The sequence below is a fragment of the Manis pentadactyla genome, chromosome 19 (assembly GCF_030020395.1).
Source record: "Manis pentadactyla isolate mManPen7 chromosome 19, mManPen7.hap1, whole genome shotgun sequence".
NCBI classification, from domain to species: Eukaryota; Metazoa; Chordata; class Mammalia; order Pholidota; family Manidae; genus Manis; species Manis pentadactyla.
In genome coordinates, this window is record NC_080037.1 from 14,492,303 (window position 1) to 14,518,971 (window position 26,669).

Sequence of the window (26,669 nt, forward strand, 5' to 3'; positions counted from 1 at the left end):
TTTAGTTTCAGAATTTTCTGAAGGTAGCAGCTTATAGGGAGAGTGGTTAGTTGGAGAGAAGATGAGAAGAGGTCACAGTGTGAATAGAAATCTGAGGCATGGCATTTGTTTAAATATAACTTAATCTAAAATAACCCTTTGGTTTTCCAATCTTTATGAGCACCTTGAAACTTTATGGCTGATGGGAACCTGAATCAAGCTCTGAGAGACACTAATCCTGTAGTTCTGTTTTGAAACCTGGTATATACTCCTAAGTAAAATAAACCCTGGTGATACATTTTTGTGCTTAAAATTAAATAGAGTGAGGCTAGTGGTGACTCAACAGTGAACCTAACAGGTAAATTCTGCCATCCCTTCTCATTTCTTTTTGATGTGCTTCACAGCACATGTGTGCACAAAACACCGAGCCACTAATGTCCAGCTGATTATGTAGTGTCTTTGTTGTCTTGTACAGACAGCCAGTTTTTATTAGCCTGCCTAGTGATGAGGAGCAGCAGTGTTGTATGAGGTTAACAGGAAGTCTGGAAGAGAGAGAAATAAACTTGATAAATGGATAAAGTCAGTCAAAATTTTGTGGACTACCCAGGATGTTGTGTGGCAAGTGGAATGAACATGGTATAATACGACCACAGTTTTGTAAAATGGTGAACCACCTCCTCTCGCCACCCCCATGAGCCACTCCCCCCTTCATAAACTATCTCTGTATATCTATTTATAAAGGCATTAGTGGCTTGGCATGTAGTAATTCTGTGGTATTGTATATAAGCTTTAGCATTTATTGTTGACATCGCCTTTGACTTATGAATATGGGGACAAATATGAAAGGACATACTTGGTTATACAAAAATGACAAGGTTTCTGGATAGGATGAGGTAGAAAGGAGGGTGACATAGGGGGAGACATGGAAAAGTTAAATAAAAAAGGGTGACAAGTCAAAAAAAGAGCAATAGAAGATTTTACCCTTGAAGGTATATGTGTATTTTATATTTGTAAAAATTATGTACATATATAAATGTATATGTACCATGTAAATGAGAAAAGGAATCATGTGTGTTATAATCAGGCAGATACAGGTTCAGATTTTAGTCCTAACTCTTTAAGTGTATGGTGCTGAGTAAGTTACGTTTCCTTTCCATCATTTGTAAAACCTGGATCACCGTCCTGCCACAAGAGGCGGTTAGGATCAAATGAAGAGATGGGCCTGTCAAGTACTTTTATCTCCTGGCCCTTAGGTTGTTCTCACACGTTAATTTCCTGCACATACTTCTCCTTCAACTTCCTACCCTTCTTAATTTTTGAAAATTATTTGTACTAAGATATTTAAACTGATAGTCAACCTTTTATTTTAGAGCTTTTTTTGGTCCACATAAAATTACTGCAGAATTATTAGCAATCAAGACCTTTCGCAAACACCAGTACTTATAGATGTAACACCATGTCATTAAACTTTCCATTATCCCAGAATTATCTGTGTCCAAATTTTGTAAGTCTTAAAATGCTTCACATTTAAGTAGATGTGCTCGTTTATAGGCATCTTAAAAGTCATGTGATCTAAGTGTTTTAAAATATGTTTCTCATAACTTCTTAGTGATTTAAAACTTGGAACTTGATAGTTTTACATACGTGTTCACCACTGCCAAGTCCATGGTGCTGTTGTATGGCTAAGACAAGGGCAAGATCTGCTGCTCCATATCCTTCCTCCCCTCCAATCAAAACCTACAGCCAAGAAGCTCCTCACCAAACCACAGGGATCCATGCTAACGTAGCAGTGGCTTTTCTGGTAATGTGCTCCTTAATCAAGGCTCTAACTGCAAGGCAGTGCTTAGCCTACAGGAGCGATGGAAGGGGTGGAATTTAGGTATGCAACAGATGATAAAGAATCTCTTAAGCAGAAAAGGTGCCTTGTTCTGCCCTTGTTCTGATATAATAAGCAACCACTTATTTCCCAATCTGAAGACAGAATTGCTTATATACACACATGTGCTCCCTAGAAAAGTGCCTGCTTTTTTATATGTATAGACTTAAAAAAGTTTTGCATTTGATTTCAGTCTCTGCTCCTGAGTGTTTGGCTTTCTAAGGAAAAAGATATTTTGGATAAACCACAGTCTGTCTGCTGTCTTCATACAGTGCTGTCTCTGCTGAGCCAGATGAAAGGTGAGACGCTGGGGTGTACTGTTCAGCATTCTTCGAAATGTAGGCTACTGCTCTCGGGAAGAAAGCTTAGTATTTGAAATACCGCAAAATGGGGAGGGAGGATGCTTTCTCCCAACAAAAGGACATTACGGTGCATAACACATTTCATTAGAGAATTTATTTTATGTGTTAATAGTTCTTTAATGTATTCAAATGAATGCTCTGTGAAGATTAAGTTTATATTTTGGGTCATCAAAAATAATGTGATACAAATATGCATTTTCTTAACTCCATAAGGTAAATTGAATGGTCTTTGGTAAAGGTAATATTTTTCTTAATATTTTTGGCATGATTAAAATAATAATCTGTTATATTAAAACATTCAGTAGTATTTTTCAACAATGATGAAATACTCCAAACATAAATTTGAAGTTAATACAAAAGCAAGATGGCATAGCATAAATAAACGGAATATAAGTGTTCTAAATAAAATAAGTTGTAGATTTATTTTCCAGTTCATTCAGAAGTACACAAATTCACCACTGGGGAATTTACTTTAAATATAAAGTTTAACATGAAAGATTGACCAAAAAAATGGATAGGCTAACGGTTCTGCTTTATCTTCTTTGCGCCTGTAGTGGCCAGCGAAGAGACCTGGGACTCGCAGTCTGTGTCCCCTTGGTGGCAGCAGATGCGCACAGCCTGTATTCAGTCTGAGAACAACGGAGCTGCTCTGTTATCTGCGCGTGTTGGACATTCTGTTGCTGCACAAATACCAAACAGTGGGACAGAGAAAAAAGTAAGTAAGGTGTAGCTTTGATCTCTGTCTATCCAGCCAGCTTAGGAGCTTCTTTTCCCTCTCTGGAATTTAATTGTCTTCAATGTTGGGGAAAATCTAGGATTTGAAATGTGTATCCAGAAGGTTCTTATGTGTGTTTTTTAGAGGCAAGGAGTGCTGCCCTTAACCTGTTTATTCGGATGCCATGGGTACTTGACTTTAGCAGTTACCACGTGGCCTAGGGGGAGAGATCCTGAAGTCGGAGTGTGGAGACCTGCCTCTGCCAGTGGCCGGCGGTGTGCGGTGAGCCCTGTAAACTGAGGCTCTTGGTTCATCAAAGCCTCCTCACCGTAAAGCGGTCAGGAGTAGACTGCATTATCTCTCGGGAAGGTCTGCAACTATATTTATACCCACCTTCTATGAACATAGGTTGTTTTTGGCATGTAGCATTGAATGGCTCAAAGAAAAGTTTCCTTTTGAATTTTTTCCTATTAACCTTTTACTTTGTGGTTTTTCCTTACCTCTTGAAGACTCAAATTCATTAAAAAAAAAAAAAAAGAGTAACATCTCTTCTTACATCTTGTGGTGGGTCAAATAATTTTTTCTAGGGGGTTGGTGCATTCAGTTGGATGAATCACTTAACTAGGTCTGTAGAGATTCACTGAACATTCAGTCCCATAGTTTATAGGCTAAATTTAATATTACTAGATTAAAATGTTTATAATAACGGGGAGAGGAGAGTTTTGAGACATAATTTTTATGTTGGCGAGTGCATTCTGAAGAGATGGCAGTGTCCTGGTGCTGGGAGAAGAGCTCTGGTCCTGAAGGATGACCCTAGAAACTTTGAAGTGTGCGTTCGTTGAGCCAGGCATTACTTCAGGTCTCTGCATGTATCTGAACTCATCGTTGCTGCCCCTCAGTCTCCAGTCTACTCCGGACCCTCGTGTTTTATTTATCCATCCAAGTAGTAGTACTTGTGAAATAGCATCTGTGTGTTGCTTTGTGGTGTATCCTGACTGTCCATCAGTTTTCAAGTTAAAACTTTATTCGAGTTAATGTTGATTAAGAGTTTTTGCCAGAGTATAACCAGTGCATATCCCGTTAGTTTTCCCAAACAGTTTTGGGTGCTGATTCGGAAGCCCTCACTGACTCGTGGGAGGCCCTTTCTCTTGACACTGAGTACTGGAAACTCCTGCTGAAACAACTGGAGGATTGTCTCCTACTTCAGACTCTGCTTCTTAGCAAAGCAAACACCCGAATCTCCAAAGTGTCATTAGTGCAGGCTGAACCCCTCCCGCGGCTTTCTGTTAAAAAGTTATTAGAAGGCGGAAAAGGTAATTTCAAATTTATTTATATATATATATATATATATATAGCATTACATCTGTGTATCTGTATTTTATGGTATAGATTTTAGGGTTTTTTTTGGTTGTTTCTTATAAAGAAAAAACTAAAAGAATAGAGAAACACTCAGATTTTTAAAAATTTAAAAATAATCCACGACATACCACTCAGTTAATCTTCTCAGAGTCTGATCCTATCAATACCCTGTTCGCACATCCTCAGCCACGTCCCCCTGCCTCACAGAAGCAGCAGCATGTCTCAGGTAGTGTCAGCGTAGCTGCAGAGCACTCCCTGCGCCGACCGATGTCTGTGCGAGGCTGGACTCTCCTCAGGTGCTTAAACCAGACACCGGATCACAGGAGACGGAATGCCAAAGCTGATCGGCAGATCCAGATACAAGCTAGGTATTAAAGAGATTTCCCACAGGGGAGTGCCGCTCTTCTAACGAAATGTCTTCTCTTGCTTTGGGAAAAACAGTTACATTCAAAAAATGCTGTTAACATGTGATAGGTGTATTATTTTTATTTTGAAATTAATTTATTAAAAAATATTTTTATAAAAATTAAGTTTCAATTTCTAGTGCCATAAATATGAATAGATACAACCCATATGCACTCAACACAGGAGGTGCTAAATACATAAAGCAAATATTAATAGATCTAAAGGGAGAAATCAGCAGCAATACAATAATAGTAGGGGAACTTAGTACCCCACTTATGTCAGTGGGTAGATTGTCCAGACAGAAAACCAGTAAGAAAACATTGGCATTACATGACACTTAAGATCAGATGGGCTTAGCAGGTATTTACAGAACATTATATTTAAAAAAAAGAGAATACACATTCTTCTCAAGTGTACATGGAACCTTTTCCAAGGTAGATCATATGTTAGGCCACAAAATGAGTCTTAATAAATGTAAGAGGATTGAAATCATATCAAGCATTTTTTATGGCCACAATGGTATGAAATGAGAAATTAATTACATGAAGAACACTAGAAAATTCATATATAGAGAGAGAGATTAAATAACATGCTACTGAACAACCAGTGGGTCAAAGAAGAAATCAAAAGACAAGAAAATATCTTAAGACAAATGAAAATGGACATGTAACATGCCAAAATTTATTGGATTCAGCAAAAGCAGTTCTAAGAGGGAAATTTCCTAATGATAAAGGCTTGCCTTAGGAAACAAGAATAGCAAGTAAACAACCTCATTGTACATCAAAAGGAACTAGAAAAAGAACAAAGCCCGAAGTTAGGAGAAGGAAGGAGATAACAAAGATTAGAGGAGAAATAAATAAATACTAAAAAGACAATACAAGATCAGTGAAACTAACAGCTGGTTCTTTGAAAAGATGAACAAAATTGATAAACCTTTAACCAGACTCACAAGAAAAAAGAGGACTCAAAAAATCATAAATTAAAAAATGTTATAACTGATACCACAAAAATACAAAGGATCGTGAGAGACTACAGTGAACAATTACATGCCAGCAAATAGTACAACCTCGAAGCAATAGATAAATTCCTAGAAACATACAGCTTTCCAAGACTGAATCGTGAGGATATAGAAAATCTGAGGAGACCAATTACTAGTAAGGAGACTGAATTAGTAATCAAAACTTCCCAAGAAACAGAAGTCCAAGACCAGATGGCTTCAACATCCAAACAAGAATATGAGTCCTTCTTAAACTCTTCCAAATAATAGGAGAGAAGAGAACTTCTTCAAAACTCTTTCTACAAGGCCAGCATTACCCTAATAAAAAAAAACAGATAAGGATGCTACAAACAAAAAATATTACAGCCCAGTATTGCTGGTGAACATAGACACAAACATTCTCAACAAGATATTAGCAAACTGAATTCAATAATGCATTAAAAGGATAATACACAGAACAAGTGGGATTTATTCCAGAGATACACAAATCAATCATCATAATATATATATATATCACATTGACAAAATGATGTATAAACATCATGTAATCATCTCAAGAGTTGAAGAGAAAACATTTGACAAAATTCAACATACATTTATTATAAAAACTCTCAGCAAAGCAGTTCAGAGGGAAAACACTTCAACATAATAAAGGCCATATAAAGTAAGCCCCAACAGCATACTCAGAGGTGAAAAGCTTTTCTCTGAAATTAGGAGCAAGACGTTTTCACCACTTTTATTGAACATAGCATTAGAGGTCCTAGCCAGAGCATTTAAGCAAAAAAAAGAAATGAAAGTTATCCAAATTGGTAAGGAAGAAGTAAAATTGTCACTATTTGCATATGACATGGTATTATAGATAGAAAATCCTAAAGACTGTCAAAAAACTGTTAGAACTAATAAACTCAGTAAAGTTGCAGAATACAAAATCAATACACAAAAATTTGTTGATTTCTGTACAGTAATAATGAGCTATCAGAGAAATTAAAATCCCACTCACAATTTCATCAAAAAGAATAAAATACCTAGAAATAACTTTAACCAAGGAGATAAAAGACCTGTATATTGAAAATTACAAAACATTAAGCGAAGAAATTGAAGACACAAATAAATTGAAAGATACTCTGTAATCATGGATTAGAAGAATTATTATTGTTAAAATGTCCCTACTACCCAAAGCAATTTACAGAGACAGTGCAATCCCTATCAAAATGCCAATGGCATTTTTTTACGAAAGTAGGACAAACCTACAATTTGTATGCAACCATGAAAGACCCCAAATAACCAAAGCAATCTTGAGAAAGAAGAACAAAGCTAGAGGCATCATGCTGCCTAATTTAATACTATATTACAAATTTGTGGTAATTAAAACAGTATTGTATTGGCATAAACTACACATGCATAACCCTAAAGAATCCAAAACTACTAGAACTAATATCTGAATTCAGCAAATTGCAGGACACAAAATTAATACACAGAAATCTGTTGCATTCCTATATACTAAAGATGAACTAGCAGAAAGACAAATTAGGAAAACAATTCCATTCACAATTGCATCAAAAAGAATTAAATACCTAGGAATAAACCTAACCAAGGAAGTGAAAGACCTATACTCTGAAAACTACAAGACACCTGAGAGAAATCAAAGAAGACACCAATAAATGGAAATACATCCCATGCTCTTGGGTAGGAAGCATTAATATAGTCAAAATGGCCATCCTTCCTAAAGCAATCTACAGAGTCAATGCAATCCCTATCAAAATACTGAGCATTCTTCAATGAACTAGAACAAATAGTTCTAAAATTCATATGGAACCACAAAAGACCCCAAATAGCCAAAGCACTCCTGAGAAGGAAGAATAAAGCAGGGGAGATTAGGCTCCCCAACTTCAAGCTCTACTACAAAGCCACAGTAATCAAGAGAATTTGGTACTGGCACAAGAACAGAGCCATAGATCAATGGAATAATAGAAAGGAGAGTCCACATAAAAACCCACACATATATGGCCAATAAATACATGATAAAGGAGCCATGGACATACAATGGAGAAAGGACAGCCTCTTTAACAACTGGTTTTGGCACAATGACAGCTGTATGTAGGAGAGTGAAACTGGATTATTGTCTAACTCTGTACACAAAAGTAAACTCGAAATGGATCAAAGACCTGAATGTAAGTCATGAAATCATAAAACTCTTAGGAAAAAACATAGGCAAAAATCTCTTGAATATAAACATGAGCAACTTTTTCATGAACATATATCTTTGGGCAAGCAAAACAAAAGCAAAAATGAACAAGTGGGACTATATCAACAGATTCAGAGAACAGATTGGTAGCTACCGGAGGTGGGAGTTAGGAGAAACTATTTTTTTTAAGTAAATTATTAAAAAAAGACTTGTGGAAATTTTTAAACTGTAAACTCACTACACTCCGTGCTGCCACCTGGTCAAGCATAATGACACCATTTAAATACTAAGCAATATAATCAGGCTTGATTCTGGAAAGAAAATTACCAAATGATTTAGAAGCCAAACACGAGATATTAGATCAGTCACCCAGCACACTGCTGTCATTTATTTTTACTGACAATTGTGAGTTTACTGTGAGGCATTGTTTTTAAGAAAAGGTTTATATTTGAAACAAAATAAGAGGAAAGGCTGGGAGAAAACATTTTGGGATATTATAAAAAGAAGAATGTAATTTGTTAGGTAATAAACAGGACTCTTCATCTTGAGTATGTTTCAGTTTGCATTTACAACTTTTTTGACTATATTCACTGAAGCATGATATAGCATCATGTTCGTGATCAGTGATGGCCAAATTTTGCCCATGAGTAGTCCATATAGGCAAATTAGATGATTGTTAAAGAGTAATTTATTGCCTGAAGAAGCCTAGACAAGTATCATGCTGATTAGCTGCTTTTTACTTATATTAAATGAGAATGTTTTGAAGTTGTATTCATCCCTTTGTGTCTGGTAAAGTGCATTTTAAATTTGTGGACATAGAAGTTATGGGGTACACAGACATAAATATGCATATACATTTATACTTATCTAATATTTCATGGTATGAGACTCTAAAGCTGCCCTTAGGTATCCGGAATCCCACTTGCCCTCACCAGTTGAGTGACAGGTGGTAACACTGCTGTGAATCGCATGGCTTTTGGAGGTACCTTCAGGCTCAGACCTGAATGTGGTACTGAGATCTCTCTATAAGGAAATGCAGATCATGTACTGTTTGGGCTCCCTTTGGCAAACACTGTAAATTTTCATTTTCCTTCTTGTCTCCAAACTGTAGGTGGCATTGCAGACAGTGTAGCCAAGTGGATATTTAAACAGGACTTCAATCCTGAAATATTAAAACTGGCTAATAAAGAAAGAGATGCAGAAAACCCAGATGAACCCAAAGAAGGTATTAACAGAGATTTATTTGAAGTGTCAGAGGTAGACATGAACTTAGGAGCCATACCAGGTAATACATAAATACAGAGAAATATAAAATCCAGACTGGAGAAGATGTGGCTGTTTTTATTGAGGAAAAGAAAAATAAATATGTCCTTCCCTTCTTTCAGGCTTGCTGCAGTCAGCCTATAAGCAGTTCCCTTGTAGCCTCGAGCTCGACGTGCTGCACGCGCATTGCTGCTGGGAGTATGTTGTTCAGTGGAACAAAGATCCGGAGGTGGGATTCTCCGCCCCGCTTTCATGTGAATTCTGTTTTTGTGCTCATGCTGTATATATGTGGGACTGCTTGGTTAAGTAACTCACTATAAATCCTGGAATTTTTTCCCTTTTGAAATGTGTCTGTACTAGGAGCTGGGGTAGGCCTTTTTCATATGTGTCACCTATAGTCCTCACAGTAAACCCGTGAAGTATAGACCTTGTCATTATCCCTGCTCTGGAGGAGTGAAAACTGGGCCTCAGAGAAATTGACTCCATGCCTACGGCCACACTGCTGGGTCAGTAGTTAGGGCAGGTTTAAGCCTCGGTTTCTCTGTATCTAAAACTATTGTGTTTTGCTGTACTCCTGGTTAGGTTGTGGTAAGTATATATTACTTCTTTTTGAATTTTTGCATGAAATAGCATCTACCTGATAGAAAATTCTTAATATCGTAGTCATCATGACAAAAGCCAGAATAAAGATCCTGATGCTGACCTGGTGTCTGACTATTCAGATGCCACCTATATTTATCATCACATCTTCTATTTGTCTCAGAAGAAAAATGAAGCAAGCCGTACCGTGCCCAGGGCTGGCTATTGTCCAGGGTCACCCTGGTTGCCCTCTTACCTCTGCCTGGACATCATTTCCTACCCCTGTAGGTAGTCCCTGTCTCTCCCAGGTTATGCACAGTCTGGGAGCCATACAGGGAGAAGGGCCCCAAACCTGGGAGCAGGAGACCTGCATTTGGCTCTTAGATGGTTTTCTGACAAGGGTTTGGCTCTGGGCCAGCCACTGAATCTCTGAACCGGTTTTTTTCTCCCTCCACCCTTTTTTAATGAAGGTGCCAATCCTTCAGGATTGATGCCAGGATCAAATAAGGTGTAAAAACATATAATGGATATTCCTCTTTGCCAGTAAGTCCTTTACTTAGGTGTCCCTAGTCAGTGCTGTGGTAGATGATCCCTTTTGAATCAGAATTATTTCCTTTATTGTCCTTATATCAGGTTGCGCTTTTGAAGAAAAATCTCACCGGTGAACTAATTAATGCTAATATATTAATGGTAACGATATTCTTCCTTCCTCTCCCCAAAAATGTGTAGTGTATAATCAGATCCATATTAAAGGAAAACATTTAAAAAGTAATGGTCTTGATCAATTAAACTTTGACCTAAAAATGCTATTAGGACAGGGGAGCCCCTTGCCCCTCAAGTCACCCTCTTCAGTTACTGCTTTAGAGCCTGGTGGACATCCGATTCGGGCTCTCTACTTTGGAGTTTTTTTCCTTCAAAACAGGAAAATGGAAAAAAGACTGCTAGTACTAGAACAAGGACATAATCGTTTCTAAAATCTGAATGAATCTATTCCAGACTCAGGTCTAAGAAAGTGGTATTTAAGAGGAAAGCTCTGTTTTATAGCATTCGTGATAAACGCAAGGCCGCTTGCGTAGTAGACGCAGATAAAGCTGAATTCAAGCCCCACGGCCACTACTTATTAGCTGTACGATCTTTGGGAACATTTCTGAACCCTTTGTTCTCAGTTTTCTCCTAAAAGCAACAGAGACCTATGGCTATCTCAGAGGGTTGTAGCAATTTATAGAGAAAAATGCATGAACAGGGCCTGACATTTTAATTAATGTTACCATTGTCTATCAAAATTGTTTACATTAAAAACGAGTTGCCATGTTCCCTGTTTTCTTCCCCTGTTAAGCAGTCATTACCTGCCCCCCTCCAGCCCCAACCCACTTCCACTGTTTTACACACTCAGCTTTATTAGGCTCAAAACAGTGGAAGTTACTTTTGGGAAATTTCTAACACCAGTATGTGTTGGCGGAGGTAATGTGTTTAATCTTCGTACAGTCCATGGGATTATTTAGCACAGATCTTGAAACTGTCATCAGATTCACGTACTATATTTGTGTGTTACCATGTAAACCACCTTGGTTTGAAAGAGTTGAACTTGAGACATCCCCTCTGATGTTTGCACTGCTTAAATTATTTTTTCCTTGGCACTTAGCCAAGTAACCTATAATTTACTATCATATTTATTATGTAGCTCCTGCACTAGAATGTAACCTCAGTGCGGGCAGGGATTTGGGTGTCTTGTCTATTACAGTGTCCCTTGTAGTTACCTAATATTTGTTGAATAATGAATGAATGATATTTACAAAGAACCCATTGTTTTCATCTGTGAAATTCAAGTACTTATCGGAAAGAACACTGCTGTGATGTACAAACCACAGTAAACTTTGAACCCAGATGTCAACATATATGATCTGGGGGTTTCCAGGAATCAGTCATTATGTAGATAATGTGAATTTAAGAGAGATCATTGATGTTATCTTAAGGAAAATCACCTCTTACCTAATGATTCCATAGTCTTATTATAACATTCTTGGGAAGCTTCATGCAAGAAATTAATGTAAGAAATCATCAGTTGTATTGGAAACACCTATTAAATGGTATCTCTCTTTTTTTTTTCTTTTTTCTTTTTTCTCCCTGTATGTAAGGAAGCACGGTTTTTTGTTAGGTCAATAGAACACTTGAAGCACATTCTTAATGCACATGTTCAGAATGGTAAGTAAGCAGGTATTAAAAAAATAACTGGTCGGTTCACAGGAGGCAAGAATCTTTAAATTCACGTCCTGTTAAATTTTAATTTGATGGTCCTACCACCTAACACATGACCATGTATTACTATATGCAATGTACTGGCTGTTTAACCTCTTGGAAAAATGCTACCCATAAGGGGGTGAGGGGAATGGCAGTAATTATCACCTTCTGTCCCCATGCATCAGTTTCCAAAGGTGACTACTATTCCTAAGAGTAAATAAGGAGAATTATTTACATGAAACATTGATTCCCTCTTTTGTTCACACGTAGATAAGGAAAGAGGGTTGGGCTTCTCCAAACTGTTAATTCCTGATGAAAAAGTCAGGTATCCAAAAGCCTAATAATACTGTACCCTAGAAACTACCTTTTGCTTCTTTTAATAACTGAATATTCCCCATTGGCTGCTGTACCATGGGGACTGCTGATGTCTCCTTGAAAAATATTACCAATTGATCTAGAAAAATTGTAGACAGGTTCCTGGTTCCATTAAGTAAATATATGGGTTTTCCAATAAGAATTAATTGAAGAGCTCAGCACCAGGTTAGTCATTCACTAAGTGGGGGGACTAGGAGTCAGGCCAGGCAATAGGTGTCACATTGATGTCTGTGTGATCAAGTCTAAAGAAGCTACTTATTTATTCTCCACCACTTACTTGCAGGTGGTATGAAGTCACATTCTAAAATGTCTCATTTTACATGAAGAGAACTTAAAAATTTTATTTTCTCATCTTTTAGACCTTACGTTCTTCCAAGGAAAAACAAAAGATTTAGTGATTCATTTGGAAAATAGGGTCTCCAGAATATTCAATCCTTATTGATAAAATTAAGTTACTAGTAACTTGAGGCTGAAATCTCTTTAAGTAAGAATCATTTGTACATTGAGTAAGTTTCCTGGTTTCTTCCCAGCCTGTGAAGGATCTTACCTCCAGATTCAGAAGCACCTAGGTGGCCAATAATAACAGCATGTGTTGTTATCAGCAATAAACTCATGGTTATGCTGCCTAATACACAGCTATATCAGAAACTTTAATGCCATAGTTATTGAATATGGAAGTATAAAGCCCAGATTTCTTACTTAGTTCCTTTTTAAAAATATTTTTCATATTTTGTTTTGTTTTTTACTATTTATGTGTCACGTTATCTGGTGATTACATATGAAAAAAATTGGTGGACTTTGGGGTTGTTTCTAGTGTTCGGCTATTATGACTAAAGCTGTTCTCACTACTCTTGTACACGTCTTTGTATTCATGTGTGCAGCATAATTGTCAGGTCATAGAGCAGACACTCATTTAGCTTTGTAGATACCACCAAACCGTTTTCTAAGTGGTTTTACCAATATGTTATCCTACCAGCAGTGTATGACCATTCCAGATATTTATACCTTGTCAGCGCTGGTATTGTCATGTAAAAGAGCGTTAGCCTTTGCGTTGGTTGTGTAGTGATATCTGTGATTTGAATGTATATTTCTCTCATAACTAATACTGAGAAACTTTTCCTATGCTTACTGGCCATTTGGACATTCTCTTATGCAGCCACTTCTGATTTTTATTAAAGATAAAGGTTTTTATTAATGTTCAAAATATTACATCAGATATAAAAAAATGATATCTCAATAAATAGCCCATAATGTTGTACATAGTGAAGGAAAATAGTAATTTGTTAGATATGCTGAACAAGAAAATACATGAGCATTATACTTACCACTCTGCTTTTACTTGCTGTCTAGGCATTGCGCTGATGATGTGGAATACATTCTTGGTTAAAAGGTTTTCTGCTGCTACATACTTGATGGATAAGGTGGGGTAATTTTGAATTTCATGTATTGACTTCTTGTTTATTTGGTTCACTTAATTAATTGACTTAAATTAGAAAGATTACTTATGTTGGTCCTTGTTAGACACTTTTTAAATTTGATTTTGCATTTTCTTCATCCTGGTGCTGGCGTTTTACATGAAGAAGAGCCCCATATCCTCAAAATAGAATAATCTGCTGTAAAGCCTCTTAACTGGAGAGGTTAGGGCTGGTGGTTGACTGAAGAAAGGATTTGCACTTTATTTTAAAATAAAACCTACAGTTGTATGTTCACTCACCAATGTTTGGACATAGGGTCAAGATGCTCCCTTTGAATGGGGCACCTGCAGTTCTGCTCTGGCTTCCTGCCTAAGCCTCGCCCCAGGTGCGATGCCTGTGACTTCTGGGTCCTGCTTCTGCAAAGTTGTGATGCAGTCGGAGTGCAAAATCTTTAGATTTTTATAGTTTATCCCCTAATCTCTGTAGTTACTGCCTTTGTATCTAATCCAGTAGCCCTAGGAGTTAGCTGCTCTCCATAAACCTTCTTAAAGCACTCAGCGTAGCATTCATTTCAGCAACTCCTTCTTTCTTCCCATTCAATCCTCATCAGTTATTTAATGTACAACCAGCATAAGTAGGTTTGGGAATAAATATAACATGTAAGCATAGAACTGAACTGGTGGGAGCGGAAGCTGCCAGCACACTGGACGTAGCCTCCTGGTCTCAAGCAGGGTGGCCGGGGCCCTGGCCAGGTGTGCTTCCCGGGCCCAGCTGAGAATGTAGGTTAATCTGCGTCAGTGAAGTGGATGTCAGGAGAATTCCCACATTACACATATATATACAATTCCCAGGTTATATAAATGTATATATAATTATAACATGTTTGTTTAAATGTACAGTGATAGACATTCCTAAACCTAACCAGCACTATAGTTCAGACCCACCTTAGGCCACAACACCTCTGAAAATACTTCCTTTGACATCATTGGTCACAGTCTTTTCCTAGTTAAACCCAAATGTTCTTTCCCATGTGCTCATCCCTTGCCCACTTCAATATTTCTTTCTTCAGACTCACTCCTGGCCTTGCTGATATTCTATTCTGCTTCACCTCCGACCACCCCTCTTTTGAGAGAATAATGCAAAAGCTTTTGTGTGTTCCTATTTAGTTTTTTAGCATCCTCTCATCCGCTGTTACATTTGGTCCTCACAACTTGGATTTGGTTTTAAACACTCCGAGCTAGGAAGCAGTGTTTATGATCATTCATTCAATAAATATTTATTATAAAAAGTATCTCACATGCCAGGACTTTGCTAGGTTCTGTGGTTGCTGAGAGAAAAGTCACAGGTCTGGCCCTCAAAGAACTGACAGTCTAGAAACTACTAAATGTCAGCAGGGCGCCTCTGTAGCTCAGCAGAAGTAAGACACGGGGAAGGCTTCTGAGCTGAATTTGGAGAGTGAGTGTGTCTGAACCAGTAAAAAGTGGGTGACAAGAAAGAGTGTTCTAGGAGAAAGTCCTGGAAAAGGAGACGAGTGTTGGACTCAGGGAGCTGCAAGTAGCGCTGTATGGTTGAAGCACAGGCTGCACAGTGGGGCAGGGCACGGAGACTGGCCTGTGTGGGCTGTGGGCTTGGGGTTTCGTAACAATACGTGTAAACTGCTTAGCAGGGGACGTGGCATATATGGTAAGGGCTCAGTAGATGGTAGCTGTGATTTTATCTTGGAGGCATCGTGGCAGTTTTAAGCAGAGGGACAGATAGGTTTGGATTTTCATTTTGAAAGATGATTCTGGCAACAGGGGGAAATATATCGGATTTGGGAAGGGGCTGAGCTTGGTTGTCCGAGGCCATTGCAGCGACCTCCGCTGGAGGCACTGAGGTGAAGGGTCCTTTGTGCCGATGTTCCTTCTTCCGTTGTCACTGTCTCCTGTGAGTTCTTGTCTTACTGAGTAATGTTCGTAAAGGAAAACCTCCCACTTATTTGTTACCCCATGTAAAGTATACAGTAAATCTTGTTAGATACTTACTAAATTGAGGAAATAAGATTTTCTGAGCTAGGAATGTAACTTCTGTCTGCTGTGGATTGTTTCTCCTCCTTTCTGACCATTTAAGATAATTTTGTATCTTTATCAACAAGCACAATTATTAGCTGTTCTTTATTCTTGGCCTTGAGTTTGGTTCTAGGTTTCAAGGAATAGTTATTTGATTATACAAAGTGAGAACCAGAATTTTAGTTTTTACTTAATAGTTCAAAAATATTTATTTTTGAAAAGAATTATTTGTGAGCCAGTGTGATGCATTTTTTTAAGGTATCATTGGTACACAATCTTATGAAGATTTCACATGGGCAACCTTGTGGTTACTACACTCACCCATAATATCAAGTCCCCCCCACCACATTGCAGTCAGTGTCCATCAGCGTAATAATATGCTATAGAGTCCAGTGTGATACATTTTTCATGATATATATATATATATTTTTTTTTTTTAAGTTCCACCACAAAATTAATCACATTGTGTTATAAATGACTGGAGCCAACATTAATTGATGAAAGGCTGCCACATTTATTTATAGCTGCATTTGTCTATTTTTAAAATTTGGTAAATTTTTAACTTCCTATACATAGTGGTATCTTTTTATTTAAATTATCAAATAATCACAGCATTTTGTGTCCTTTTGTCTTAGGTTGGAAAATCACCAAAGGATAGGTTATGCCGAAGGGTAAGTGAATCTCCTTCAACTAGCTGTAGAGCTGTTAATCCTGCAGTTTAGGTACTACCTGATTAACTGTAGGGGTGAACTTTGCCCTTTAACCTTTTGATGACATATCAGAAGATAAGAAAAATGGAAGAAGAACACTCAATTAAGGAAACTGGTCATGAACTATGACCAATTTTAATTTACCTTTACAGATGGTCAGGTAGATGTCTTAAGTTTTCATAAGATGTCTTCAACTTTGGACTGTGAACAGGGTCACATGCTGCCATTGGTGTGCATGTTTGCTCTCAGTCAAGTTAGAAATACATAATGGAAGCATCCAGCCTCAAATTGAAGTAGATTCATATGGTAGTAATATGAGCCACCTTTGTTTAATGACCTTTGTACAAATAGTCTTAAATGATATTCCAGTCCACAAATACTCGGACTTGTATTTGAGGCCAGTAACTCATACTGTTAGCTTTTCCTTGAGACTTTGAAATACTCTTATTAGAGAGAGCTTACAAAATATTGGACACATGAATCCAGCTGTTAGAAGCCCTTAGTCTTCGCCATTGTTGAAGAATTCTTCTGGTGTGCTCTTGAGAGTGGCTCTGTGACCACAGTTACATACACGCTCACACACACACACTCTGTATTACTTACGGATGTGAGGAGTTTGTTGGTTACTGGTTTAAAAAAGATGGTATGTGATGCAGTGGCCCCTTGGACAGGCTTCCCAAAGAAGTCAGCAGGAACGAGCTGTTGGCCACAGCGTGAGTCTGTACTTAGTTCATAGGCTGGGGGATTCTAATTTTGTTCCGAGGGTTCAGTTCAGTCCCCAAAAGATGCTCTGAAACCGGACAAGGATGTTTTCTTAGAGCTCTTCAGGTGGGACCCTGATGTGTGCACCTCACCACAAACCGTGATTATTTGGCTGTCACACGTGTCAGGGAGCTGGACGATGAGCAGGAACGCTCCGTCTGCGACACCGGATGACACCGTGTCGTTACCATGCGCAAAGAACACTGATTTTTTAAAGTGATAGTAGTACCATCTTTTTTTAAGTCTACTTTTAAAATTACTTGAATCTAAAGAAAGGAATTCAAATGTGCTAATGCCTTGACTTTCAAATTCTTGCTGTTCAGTCAGTGTAGAAAGTCAGTAAATAGGTTGTTGTGGTTTTTTTTTTTTGATAGAAACTATTGTTTTTTATAAAAACAGGATGTGGGGATGAGTGATACAGCAATGACGTCTTTCCTTGGCTCCTGCTTGGATCTTCTTCAGACTTTAATGGAGGTAAAAGAGGTGTTTTTCATCTGAACTGTCCCTAAGATACTAAATATTTTGAAAATCACTGGACTTAAGAAGGGACTATAGAGATTTTTTTTCATTTATTCATTTCTAAGTTTTGACTTAAGCCTTAAAAAATGTTTATTAGAAGTAGATTTTATTTTTTTTATTTGGGGAGCAGAGAGAAATATGGGTCTGCTCTTTGCTACTGGTGAGCTCATTAAGATATTTGCAAGATATTTTTCCAATTGTGAACGTGTTCTCCATTCTCTACATTTAGGCAGATGTTAGCAGGGATGAGATGCAAGTGCCCGTCCTGGACACTGAGGATGCTTGGCTTGCTGTGGAAGGACCAATCTCGATAGTGGAGCTGGCCCTGGAACAGAAGCACATCCACTACCCGCTGGTGGAGCACCATTCGGTCCTGTGCTCCGTCTTATATGCGGTCATGAGGTTTTCTCTGAAGACTGTGAAGCCGCTTTCACTTTTTGACAGTAAGGTGAGCACCTCAGAGGATTTCAGAGCCATTGTGGAGCTGAGGGTTTAGCAGGCAGAACATTAAGTGGACCCGTCTTATTAGTAGGGGTTGTTCAGTACTTTTGTGACTTGTATAGGATTATTCTTTGCGGGGCTCTCTGCTCCTGATTCCCCACCTGATACTCTGTTCTTCTGATTTACCTTAAATATTGGTGCTCCATGGCCTCACGCTCTCAGCTGTCTGCCCTTCTCATTCTGTAGGTTCTTCTTGAATGCACACATTTTCTCCCTCTTGTTTGTATCACCAGGCCTGGCCTTTCCTCAGAGTTTGCGTCATGGATTTGAGTGTACTCTGGGACCTCAGACACCTCATACCTAGAAGTTACCTTCATACCTTCACCCACGCTCCCTTTGACCTAAATCTGCAGTTCCTCCTCGCTAAGTCTGTTGAGGGCTGTCATCACTTGCGCAGGACACAGACTGGGAACTCTGAAGTTCTCTAGCTCAGTTCCCTTCTTCAATCCTGCATTCATTATACATTTGTTCTCATAAATTCTTAAAGCACGCCCGTCCACTCCTGTCCCTCACTGTCACCCTCGTTCTGGGCCCACCATCTTTCCCTTTGCTATTACAACAGCCTCCGATTTCTCTCCACCCAACCCCATGCTGCAGTTTTCTTCCCAGAACCCATATTTAACCACACTAGTTCCATGCCAATTCATAAAACCCATTTCTTCCCCACTCAGGGGCCAAACAGAGACAGACAGAGGACTCAGACAGACAGAGGTTGACACTGAAAGTCAGACAGCTGCGCAGCTCTGTTACTCAGCTTTTTACTGGTAGACACTAAGCTGGAGAAGACAGCTGAGGCTTGTGGGAAAGTGGGCCTATTACTGTCCCTTATGCGAGACCCGCACAGCCAGGGCACAGCGGGGCCCCTGCAGGCTTCTCCTCAGGCGCCGGGCCCTGCAGGGTCAGAGAGTGTGTGCCCCCGCGGACAGACAGACAGACACAGACAGCGTTCCTGAAGACAGCAAGTGAGGTACTGTTGAGAGTGCTCGGCTCCTCCTCCCAAGTCCACCAGTCCATCCTGGGGAGCGGTGAGGGGGATGGAGTAGGAGGCCTGGCATGTTATTCTAACAGAAGCCCTGCCACATAAACACAAGAAGCCAGAGGAAGGAGGCATCTTCCCAGCCGTCAGGTACCTCTCTTGCCTTACCGCCCATTCCTCACACACACTGTGGAATAGCCTGTTAACTACCCTCCCTCCCTCCAAGAAGCCAGGTATTTTTATCATTTCTAGTCTTGCTTGTATTCCATTTTCAGACAGCTGTTTTGTATGGCCAACTCCTATTTGTTAATTCATTTATCACTTAAGTGTCACCTTCTCTTTGAAATCTGTGCCCACATTCCCTGAACTTATCACCTCTTCACTGTTTCCCTGTGTGCCATGCCTGGCACCTAACAGGAGCCCTGTAAGTGTTTAATGCATTTATAATTAAGGAGCTATTAAGGAAAAGTTACATGACAGCAGTGTACAGAAGAGATGGGAGGGCAGTGTGTAGTTTGGGAAACCACCACAAGTCAGGAGTTGGTGAGGCTGTGGACTGCGGAGACGTAAGAAATGAAGGGATCTGGGGGAATCAGTAACCTAATGACAGATCGGGTGTAGTGCTGAAGGAGATGGAAGGGGTTAAAGTTAAATCCAGCTTTAAGCTTGGGAGGCTGGGCATGCCGTTTACAAGGAAGCCCATATTTAGAATGATTTTGGACATGTTGAGTTTGCGGGTAGGTGTAAGCAGCAGAAGTAATGTATGTTTTAAGAAATTTACTTTAGCATTTAGATCCCAGTAATTTAATTTTGAAAGGTAGACTAGAAGTCTCATGAATGTTTGTATTTGTAAACATAGATTTTGAATGAATTATTATACCTTTCATTTAAGATGGTAAAAAGAGTGCTCCAAAAAGTGTTTTGTTTTTGTTTACCTAGCTCAGTACTCCCCACAAAAAAGGGAGTTTGTGAAAACAGAATTGGACAAGGCGAGTGGTGATATGAGCCTCAACCCGTATCATGGGGAGACGACCCGAGACAGCTGTGTGACTCACGTGCAGACAGAGGCAGTGTGGCTTGGCTAGTGAGACAGAGTCCCAGCTCTGCTGTTTACTAGCTAATGCTACTTATTTCTCCTAGCCTCAGGTTTCTCATTCAAAGCTGATGAATCTAGCACCTACCTCATGGTTGCTGTGATGGTTAAATGACATACTCAACGTGCAGTGCTTGGCAATGCCAGAACACAGTAAACAATAAACGGTACCATTACAGATGTGTACACATACTCCCGACCCCAGAGGCCCTCATGCAGAATAGACCCTTACATCCGAGACCACCAGGTAGGAGCTAGAGAGTAACAGGTCATGCGTGAGTGTGGGTAAACACTTTCAAATGGTGATGTCCAAAAGGCAGTGGGTTGCCCTAGACGTCTGCCAGGCTGCGGTCTCATTTCAAGATACCTGGGGTGGGGACTTGGGGATCCACTTCCAAGCTCACAGGATTGCTGGCAGGATTCAGGTCCTTACCGAGGGCATCTCTCCGTAGGCTTGTTTACAACACTGGCAGCTGGCTGCCCTCGGAGTGAGGGAGCGAACTTGAGCCAGGGCGGAAGCCACAGTCCTTCCATAACGCAGCCTTCAGAGTGCCAGGCTGTCACCTCTGCCCAATTCCCTTCGCTAGCGGAGCATCACGGGCCCACGCTCAGGCAAGGGGCTCACACAAAACCTGAACACCAGCAGGAGGGGGTCACTGGGACCACCTTAAAGACTGCCTACCACATACTAGACAATTGTTATAAAGATTAAATGAATACAATTCTGAAGTGTTATTGTTCAAGGAGACAAAATAATTCATGGTTGATTAAATGACTTAAGTTTTTTAATGTTTCTTCCCCTCCCCCTTAATAATAATAATCTGTATTTATCAGTTGTCTTGGTCTTTTCTTTTTCTTTAGGGGAAAAATGCATTTTTCAAAGACCTAACTTCAATTCAGTTATTACCTAGTGGGGAAATGGATCCAAATTTTATTTCTGTACGACAACAGGTAAATCAGTTATTGGATATTGGCTTTGTTTCTTTGAAAGAAAAGCAAAAATCTAGCTGGCCTTTAAAAGATGACCACTTCCAAGGTATTTTTGGGAGCCAGTTTCCATTTAAATTATGTGTTCTTTTTGACAATTAAATAATTTTAATGGAAAGTCCACTTCATTTGACAGAGAAGCCAAAAATCACCTTTAGGTATTTTTTATGACACATAGTAAGGTGTTGCCGTATCTCTTTCTCCATTTCCAAGTTTTTACTGAAAGTTGTCAGTGCAGCTGTCCAAGCCCAACATTCAATCACAAAGGACAAAGATTCCTCAGAAGAGGCACTGACCACTCCTTTTGGGAAAGACCAAGACTGGCCAGTGCTGGCAGTGGATCTGGCCCATCACCTTCAAGTCAGTGAAGATGTTGTTAGAAGGCATTACGTGGGGGAGCTCTACAGCCATGGAGCTGACCACCTGGGGGAAGAGGTAATGAGCAGCAGCCCGGGAGTGGTGGCTGGGCCCGCGGCCGCAGCTCAGAGATGAACCAGCCTCTGCACTCGCAGTGGCTTTCCTACGGTGGTTAATCTGTTGGCTTTTACTCTGTATTTGTCCACGTTCACCTCCGCAGGCCATCCTCCAGGTTCATGACAAGGAGGTCCTGGCCTCTCAGCTGCTGGTGCTGACAGGGCAGAGGCTGGCCCAGGCGCTCCTCCACACCCAGACGAAGGAAGGGATGGAGCTGCTCGCCAGACTGCCGCCCACCCTCTGTACCTGGCTGAAAGCCATGGTAAGTACAGAAGAAGGGGATAAATCCCAAGGCCACTTAATGTTTTCTGTGCATATTTATTAATAGTTAAGTAAATTAAAGTTCGGTGCATTTTTATTGGGAAATAACTATCCTGATAACTCAAATTAAGAAATTATTGTTTAGCTGTGTAAAACTAATGGGTTATTTTTGTGTCCTATTTGTAGGACCCCCAAGAACTTCAAAACAGAGAAGTGCCAATTGCAACAACAGCTAAACTAGTAAATAAAGTAATTGAGCTTTTACCAGAAAACCATGGACAGTATAGTTTAGCCTTACACCTCATTGAAGCCGTGGAAGCCATACCTGTTCCTTCTTTATGACGTGATGAAAACAGCGTAGAATCGTGACTATGACATGAATTAGTGCATGGTTATTTTACATAGTTAGGTCTAGAATTTTATGGAGAGAGTATTTTTTTTTGTAAAATAAATATACATATTACTTTTAAAAAGTGCAATCCTGGCTAAATTCCACTCTCTTGGTTAATACTAAAGATAAAATGTAAGTCAATTACATTATTAATTACTAATACAGATGTTTTGTGTTTATTTCTAATCCAAGCACTTAAGTAGTTTTATTGTCAAACTTTACTATTTAATATTGGTTATAGGAATCTATATTTCGTACTCAAAGTGTTACTGTAATGAAACTTAAATATGTTCGTGTACAGTACTCGTCAGTAAAACTAGAGAAGCGTCCGACCCTGCGTGCCGGGCGAGCGCCTCGGGCTCCGGATGCCGGATGCCGACAGGTGCTTGCCCAGAGGTGTCGCCGTCGGCGTCGGCGGAGGGTACTGGTTTGAGGTCATCATATTCATCAGAAGGGATACTAGCAGAACCCTTAACCTGTTGTATTTGCCAAAATTGGGACTGAGATGCAAGCACGGCAAAATTAAATCATATGCAAATTAGGATTTGCTTTTGGCCAAGATTCAAAGTTGTAACCACATCAGGTAATTGTAAAAATGTATTATCTTGTAAAACTTATGTTTAAAAAAGGGCAAAGATGCTGAAAATTTAAATCCAACTTTATTTTCCTACAAGTGTTTAGAAATGTGCTTCTGGGATATGGTAGTATTACCTGTTCTTGAGACTAATACAGGACGCGCTTAGTGATACCACAGCTTTAGCAAACCTACCTCACAGCTGGGTTGAGAGGCTAAAATACAACTAATTTTATACCCTCGAGTGCCTAGAGCAGTCCAAGTGCTGAGTAATTATTTGATGATTAAAACCAAATTAACCAAAACTCTGTAAAAAGTGCTTTGAGCTCTACAAATACCAAGTATTTATTGTGGTATATCTTTGGAATGTAGCCATACAGTGCAATTACTGATACCTGTCATGGGTCACAGCTGTTATTCATAGTAACTCATTGTGATAGAGAAGTTTGTTTCTTCACTTCCTTGTAAGAAGCCAACTCTAGCAATTGTAGAAAGCTGGGTTACATGTCCGTCAGGGATATAAAGAAAAAACTCTATTGTTTGAGGATACCCCAAAGTAAAATTCTTTTAACTAAAAGATCACATCCAAATAAGACCTTAACTGCCTAAAACTTAATAATTACTGTTTGATTTTAAAACTCAAAAGATAAAATTTTAAGATGTCTTGAGTATTTGGGGTGAGGGCCTGTGAGTCTGACTGAGGTGCACACCATGTACAGTGGGAGCTTGAAGAGCAGCTCAGATCGCCACTGCGCCATCCAGACACGTCGGTATGATTTCTGGTAAATGTAGCAAGCTTATATAGTCACTTGTTATATATATCTTAAAAGATTAGTTTTTCTGTGATTTTTCTAAATACTCTGAAAGTAGTTATGAATTTTGGAGGCTGGTCTAAGAAACTTGGAATTGTACATATTTTAAAAAATATTAAATCCTCACTTTGATTCCATTATCACTTTTGGGGGTGGGGGTACCTAATAAGCATTTTAGATGATAAACCGTTCAATTTACTGATAGAACATATCATCAAATTGGGATTGTTGAGAATATTAAGATGAAATATCGTTCATAGAACCATAACAAATTGAGTCTGTAGTTAGATTTATAATCCTAAAAATTTACCATTCATAGAATTTTTAAATTGAATTCTGAGACATATAGTTAAGAAAAGCAGTTCAGTATTTTACGTTTCATCAAGGGCTTTTAAAATCTGACGAGAGAAAGGAAAGTCAATTCCTACATACACGTGTGTGTGTGTGTATGTATTCTGTAACAATGAAGAGCCACACAGGAGTTAGCTTTTATGTAGGGGGTGGTTTCTGAAACACATGTAAGTTGCAGTCATTAATAGGAAGCCAAGAACCAGTAGTGTTTTCCTAGATAGACTCCATACCCTTTCTTAACATTAAATAAGCATTTTGTAAATTCCATTGTACAATGCTGAAGGACAACAAAAGTGTTCAAATAATTGTTACTTCTGCAGGTTGTGATTTGGTAATAGAACTAGGAGAGCCAGGATAAATGTAGATGAACAGGAATATAGCACCAAGCTTCTAAATGTTTCATAATTTTGCAAAAAAAGAAACAGAGAGAAGATGATTTCACCTCCGTTACAAAGTTAGAGTAAGCACTGTTATATTTAACTTGCTTTCTTTAAAAAAAAAAATACGGTAATTGTAATCTAAAATCATAGAAAACCCAGATTTAATAATAGTAAGTTGACATGGAATTTGATATTCACTTAGAAGTTGCTGTTGTTCATTTCATTTTTAAGATATAAATATTTTAAAAATTCTTGATAGCAAGAGTGAAAGCCCTTTCTCACCCTGGTAGGAATGGATGTGTTGGGCCTCTAAAAGTTAGGTTTCTGCTGAAGAGACTCAGCCTTCCCTAGAAAGATTTTAATCCAATGCTCAATTGTTTGTAAAATGCTCTATATGTTATCTATTGTAATGTAAGTAGTGAAATTCTGTATATACTTACATTTTCTGTGTCTGTTCCTTGTTGTGAACTTATGTATATTAAAGAAATAAATTTTCAGCTTTCATGTTGTTTCAACATTCAAAAATGCATTAAGATATTTTTTCCTCTTGTATGAGAATAACAAAGTTAGTGATGTTTTTCTTTCTAATGCAACCCAAAGAACTAGTTGTTCTGAAAACTGTTTGCTAGTAAAGCAGAATGAAGTTACTCCTTTCGGTACGTCTGCCATTCCCCTTGAAAACCACATTTTTTTTAACTTGATAGTCACAACTTACGTACCAACATCAGCTAGTAATTTTCCAGAGACCTTTATTTTTAGACATTATAGGACTTACATGAGTCAAAAAGATTTATAAAATATAAAACATTTCTGCTCAGCCACATATCAAGGCAAGCATATACACTGTCTATGTTCAGAATAAGTCCATTATGGATATATCTATATCCACCTGCAAATACATTTTTTCCACATATATGTATATATACACATTTTTTATCAATTTTAGTCAAGAATTACTATTCTGACTTTGACCCTCACCCTCTATTTGCTGTTCCACTCATTCCCTAAACCTTGGATTTCTTTCCAGTGTTGTCAACAATCCATCTAAGCTCTTGGTTCAGGGAGGGAGGGAGTGAGTGAGTGAGTGAGTGAGTGAGTGAGTGAGTGTGTGTGTGTGTGTGTGTGTGTATGTAAGGGCTTTTCTTGCTCAGAGAATGGTCACCACCACAGTGAGGCACTACTTCCTACTAACAACTTCCATGCACCGGGGACAGAGTGTCTCTGAAGCCTCAGCTGTATGCTTCCAACAACGAGGGCATTTTTCTTTTGTAGTTGGCATGACAATAACTTTATATGAAGACTCTTCACGAATATCACCACCTGTGAAAGAAAAGTTCATGAAGAGTATTTCTGACAGGCCGTTCAACTTGCATCCTTCTTGATTTCTTCCTTGGTTTTACAGATTCTCCTTTTTCAAAGCTTTCTACTTCCTGCCTTGATAAAGCTTATCAGATACACTGCTCCCTATGTCACATGACATAAATAGTCAAATACAATAGAATCACACGATGTGACAGCTGAGGAGAGCTGAGGATATTTTTCTCCAAGTCACTGAGTTCTGTATCTACTCAAGCAGAGCAGGCCTTCTTGCTCTTTATCTAGGCAGAGTTCTGATAAACTACACTGCTTCTCCAGCTACATATTTAATAAGAGCTTTAAAAAGAGTCAAAGTGAAACTGCAGTGTCCCCACTGAAAAGTTCTTGGTTTGGACAAAAGGAAATAAAAACATCTCCAATATTAATGCTCTTAGTACTGACTCCACAAAGAATGCACCTTAACATTCTGAAAAGCCAGAATCTTTACTACATGGTCAGTGCTGCCAGGCCTTAAAACATAATGCCTATAAATTGGCCTCCCACCTCCTGCTAGAACCTAAAAGCTATTAGGAAAAACAAAGGCAGCATCACTTTTTCCAAAATACCTCATTATTCTGTTAACATTATCCTGCCTCCATTTCCATCAGTAAGAATGAATTCCATTGACAAAAATCCTTGCAAACAATCACCTACGAAACTCTTGCTTATGAGATACCCATGTTGTAGTGAGTTTAGTAAAACTTTTTCCTAACCCCTTACTAAGAA

General features: G+C 38.9%; 2 protein-coding genes across 2 annotated transcripts in view; one reads left to right on the forward strand and one right to left on the reverse strand.

The window, feature by feature from the left end:
- Positions 1-25,091, forward strand: part of RAB3GAP2 (RAB3 GTPase activating non-catalytic protein subunit 2) — an 86,587-nt gene extending 61,496 nt beyond the window's left edge. The window contains exons 22-35 of the mRNA XM_036932142.2: positions 2,049-2,154; positions 2,772-2,932; positions 4,017-4,245; positions 8,990-9,163; positions 9,264-9,370; positions 11,856-11,922; positions 13,684-13,754; positions 16,432-16,467; positions 17,668-17,742; positions 18,017-18,235; positions 21,219-21,308; positions 21,558-21,779; positions 21,922-22,080; positions 22,266-25,091. Coding sequence (XP_036788037.2) covers positions 2,049-2,154; positions 2,772-2,932; positions 4,017-4,245; positions 8,990-9,163; positions 9,264-9,370; positions 11,856-11,922; positions 13,684-13,754; positions 16,432-16,467; positions 17,668-17,742; positions 18,017-18,235; positions 21,219-21,308; positions 21,558-21,779; positions 21,922-22,080; positions 22,266-22,421 — 1,872 coding nt within the window. The 3' untranslated portion in view covers positions 22,422-25,091. The remainder of the gene's footprint in view (positions 1-2,048; positions 2,155-2,771; positions 2,933-4,016; positions 4,246-8,989; positions 9,164-9,263; positions 9,371-11,855; positions 11,923-13,683; positions 13,755-16,431; positions 16,468-17,667; positions 17,743-18,016; positions 18,236-21,218; positions 21,309-21,557; positions 21,780-21,921; positions 22,081-22,265) is intronic.
- A 228-nt stretch (positions 25,092-25,319) lies between these two features.
- Positions 25,320-26,669, reverse strand: part of IARS2 (isoleucyl-tRNA synthetase 2, mitochondrial) — a 51,465-nt gene continuing 50,115 nt past the window's right edge. The window contains exon 23 of the mRNA XM_036932167.2: positions 25,320-25,907. Coding sequence (XP_036788062.2) covers positions 25,765-25,907 — 143 coding nt within the window. The 3' untranslated portion in view covers positions 25,320-25,764. The remainder of the gene's footprint in view (positions 25,908-26,669) is intronic.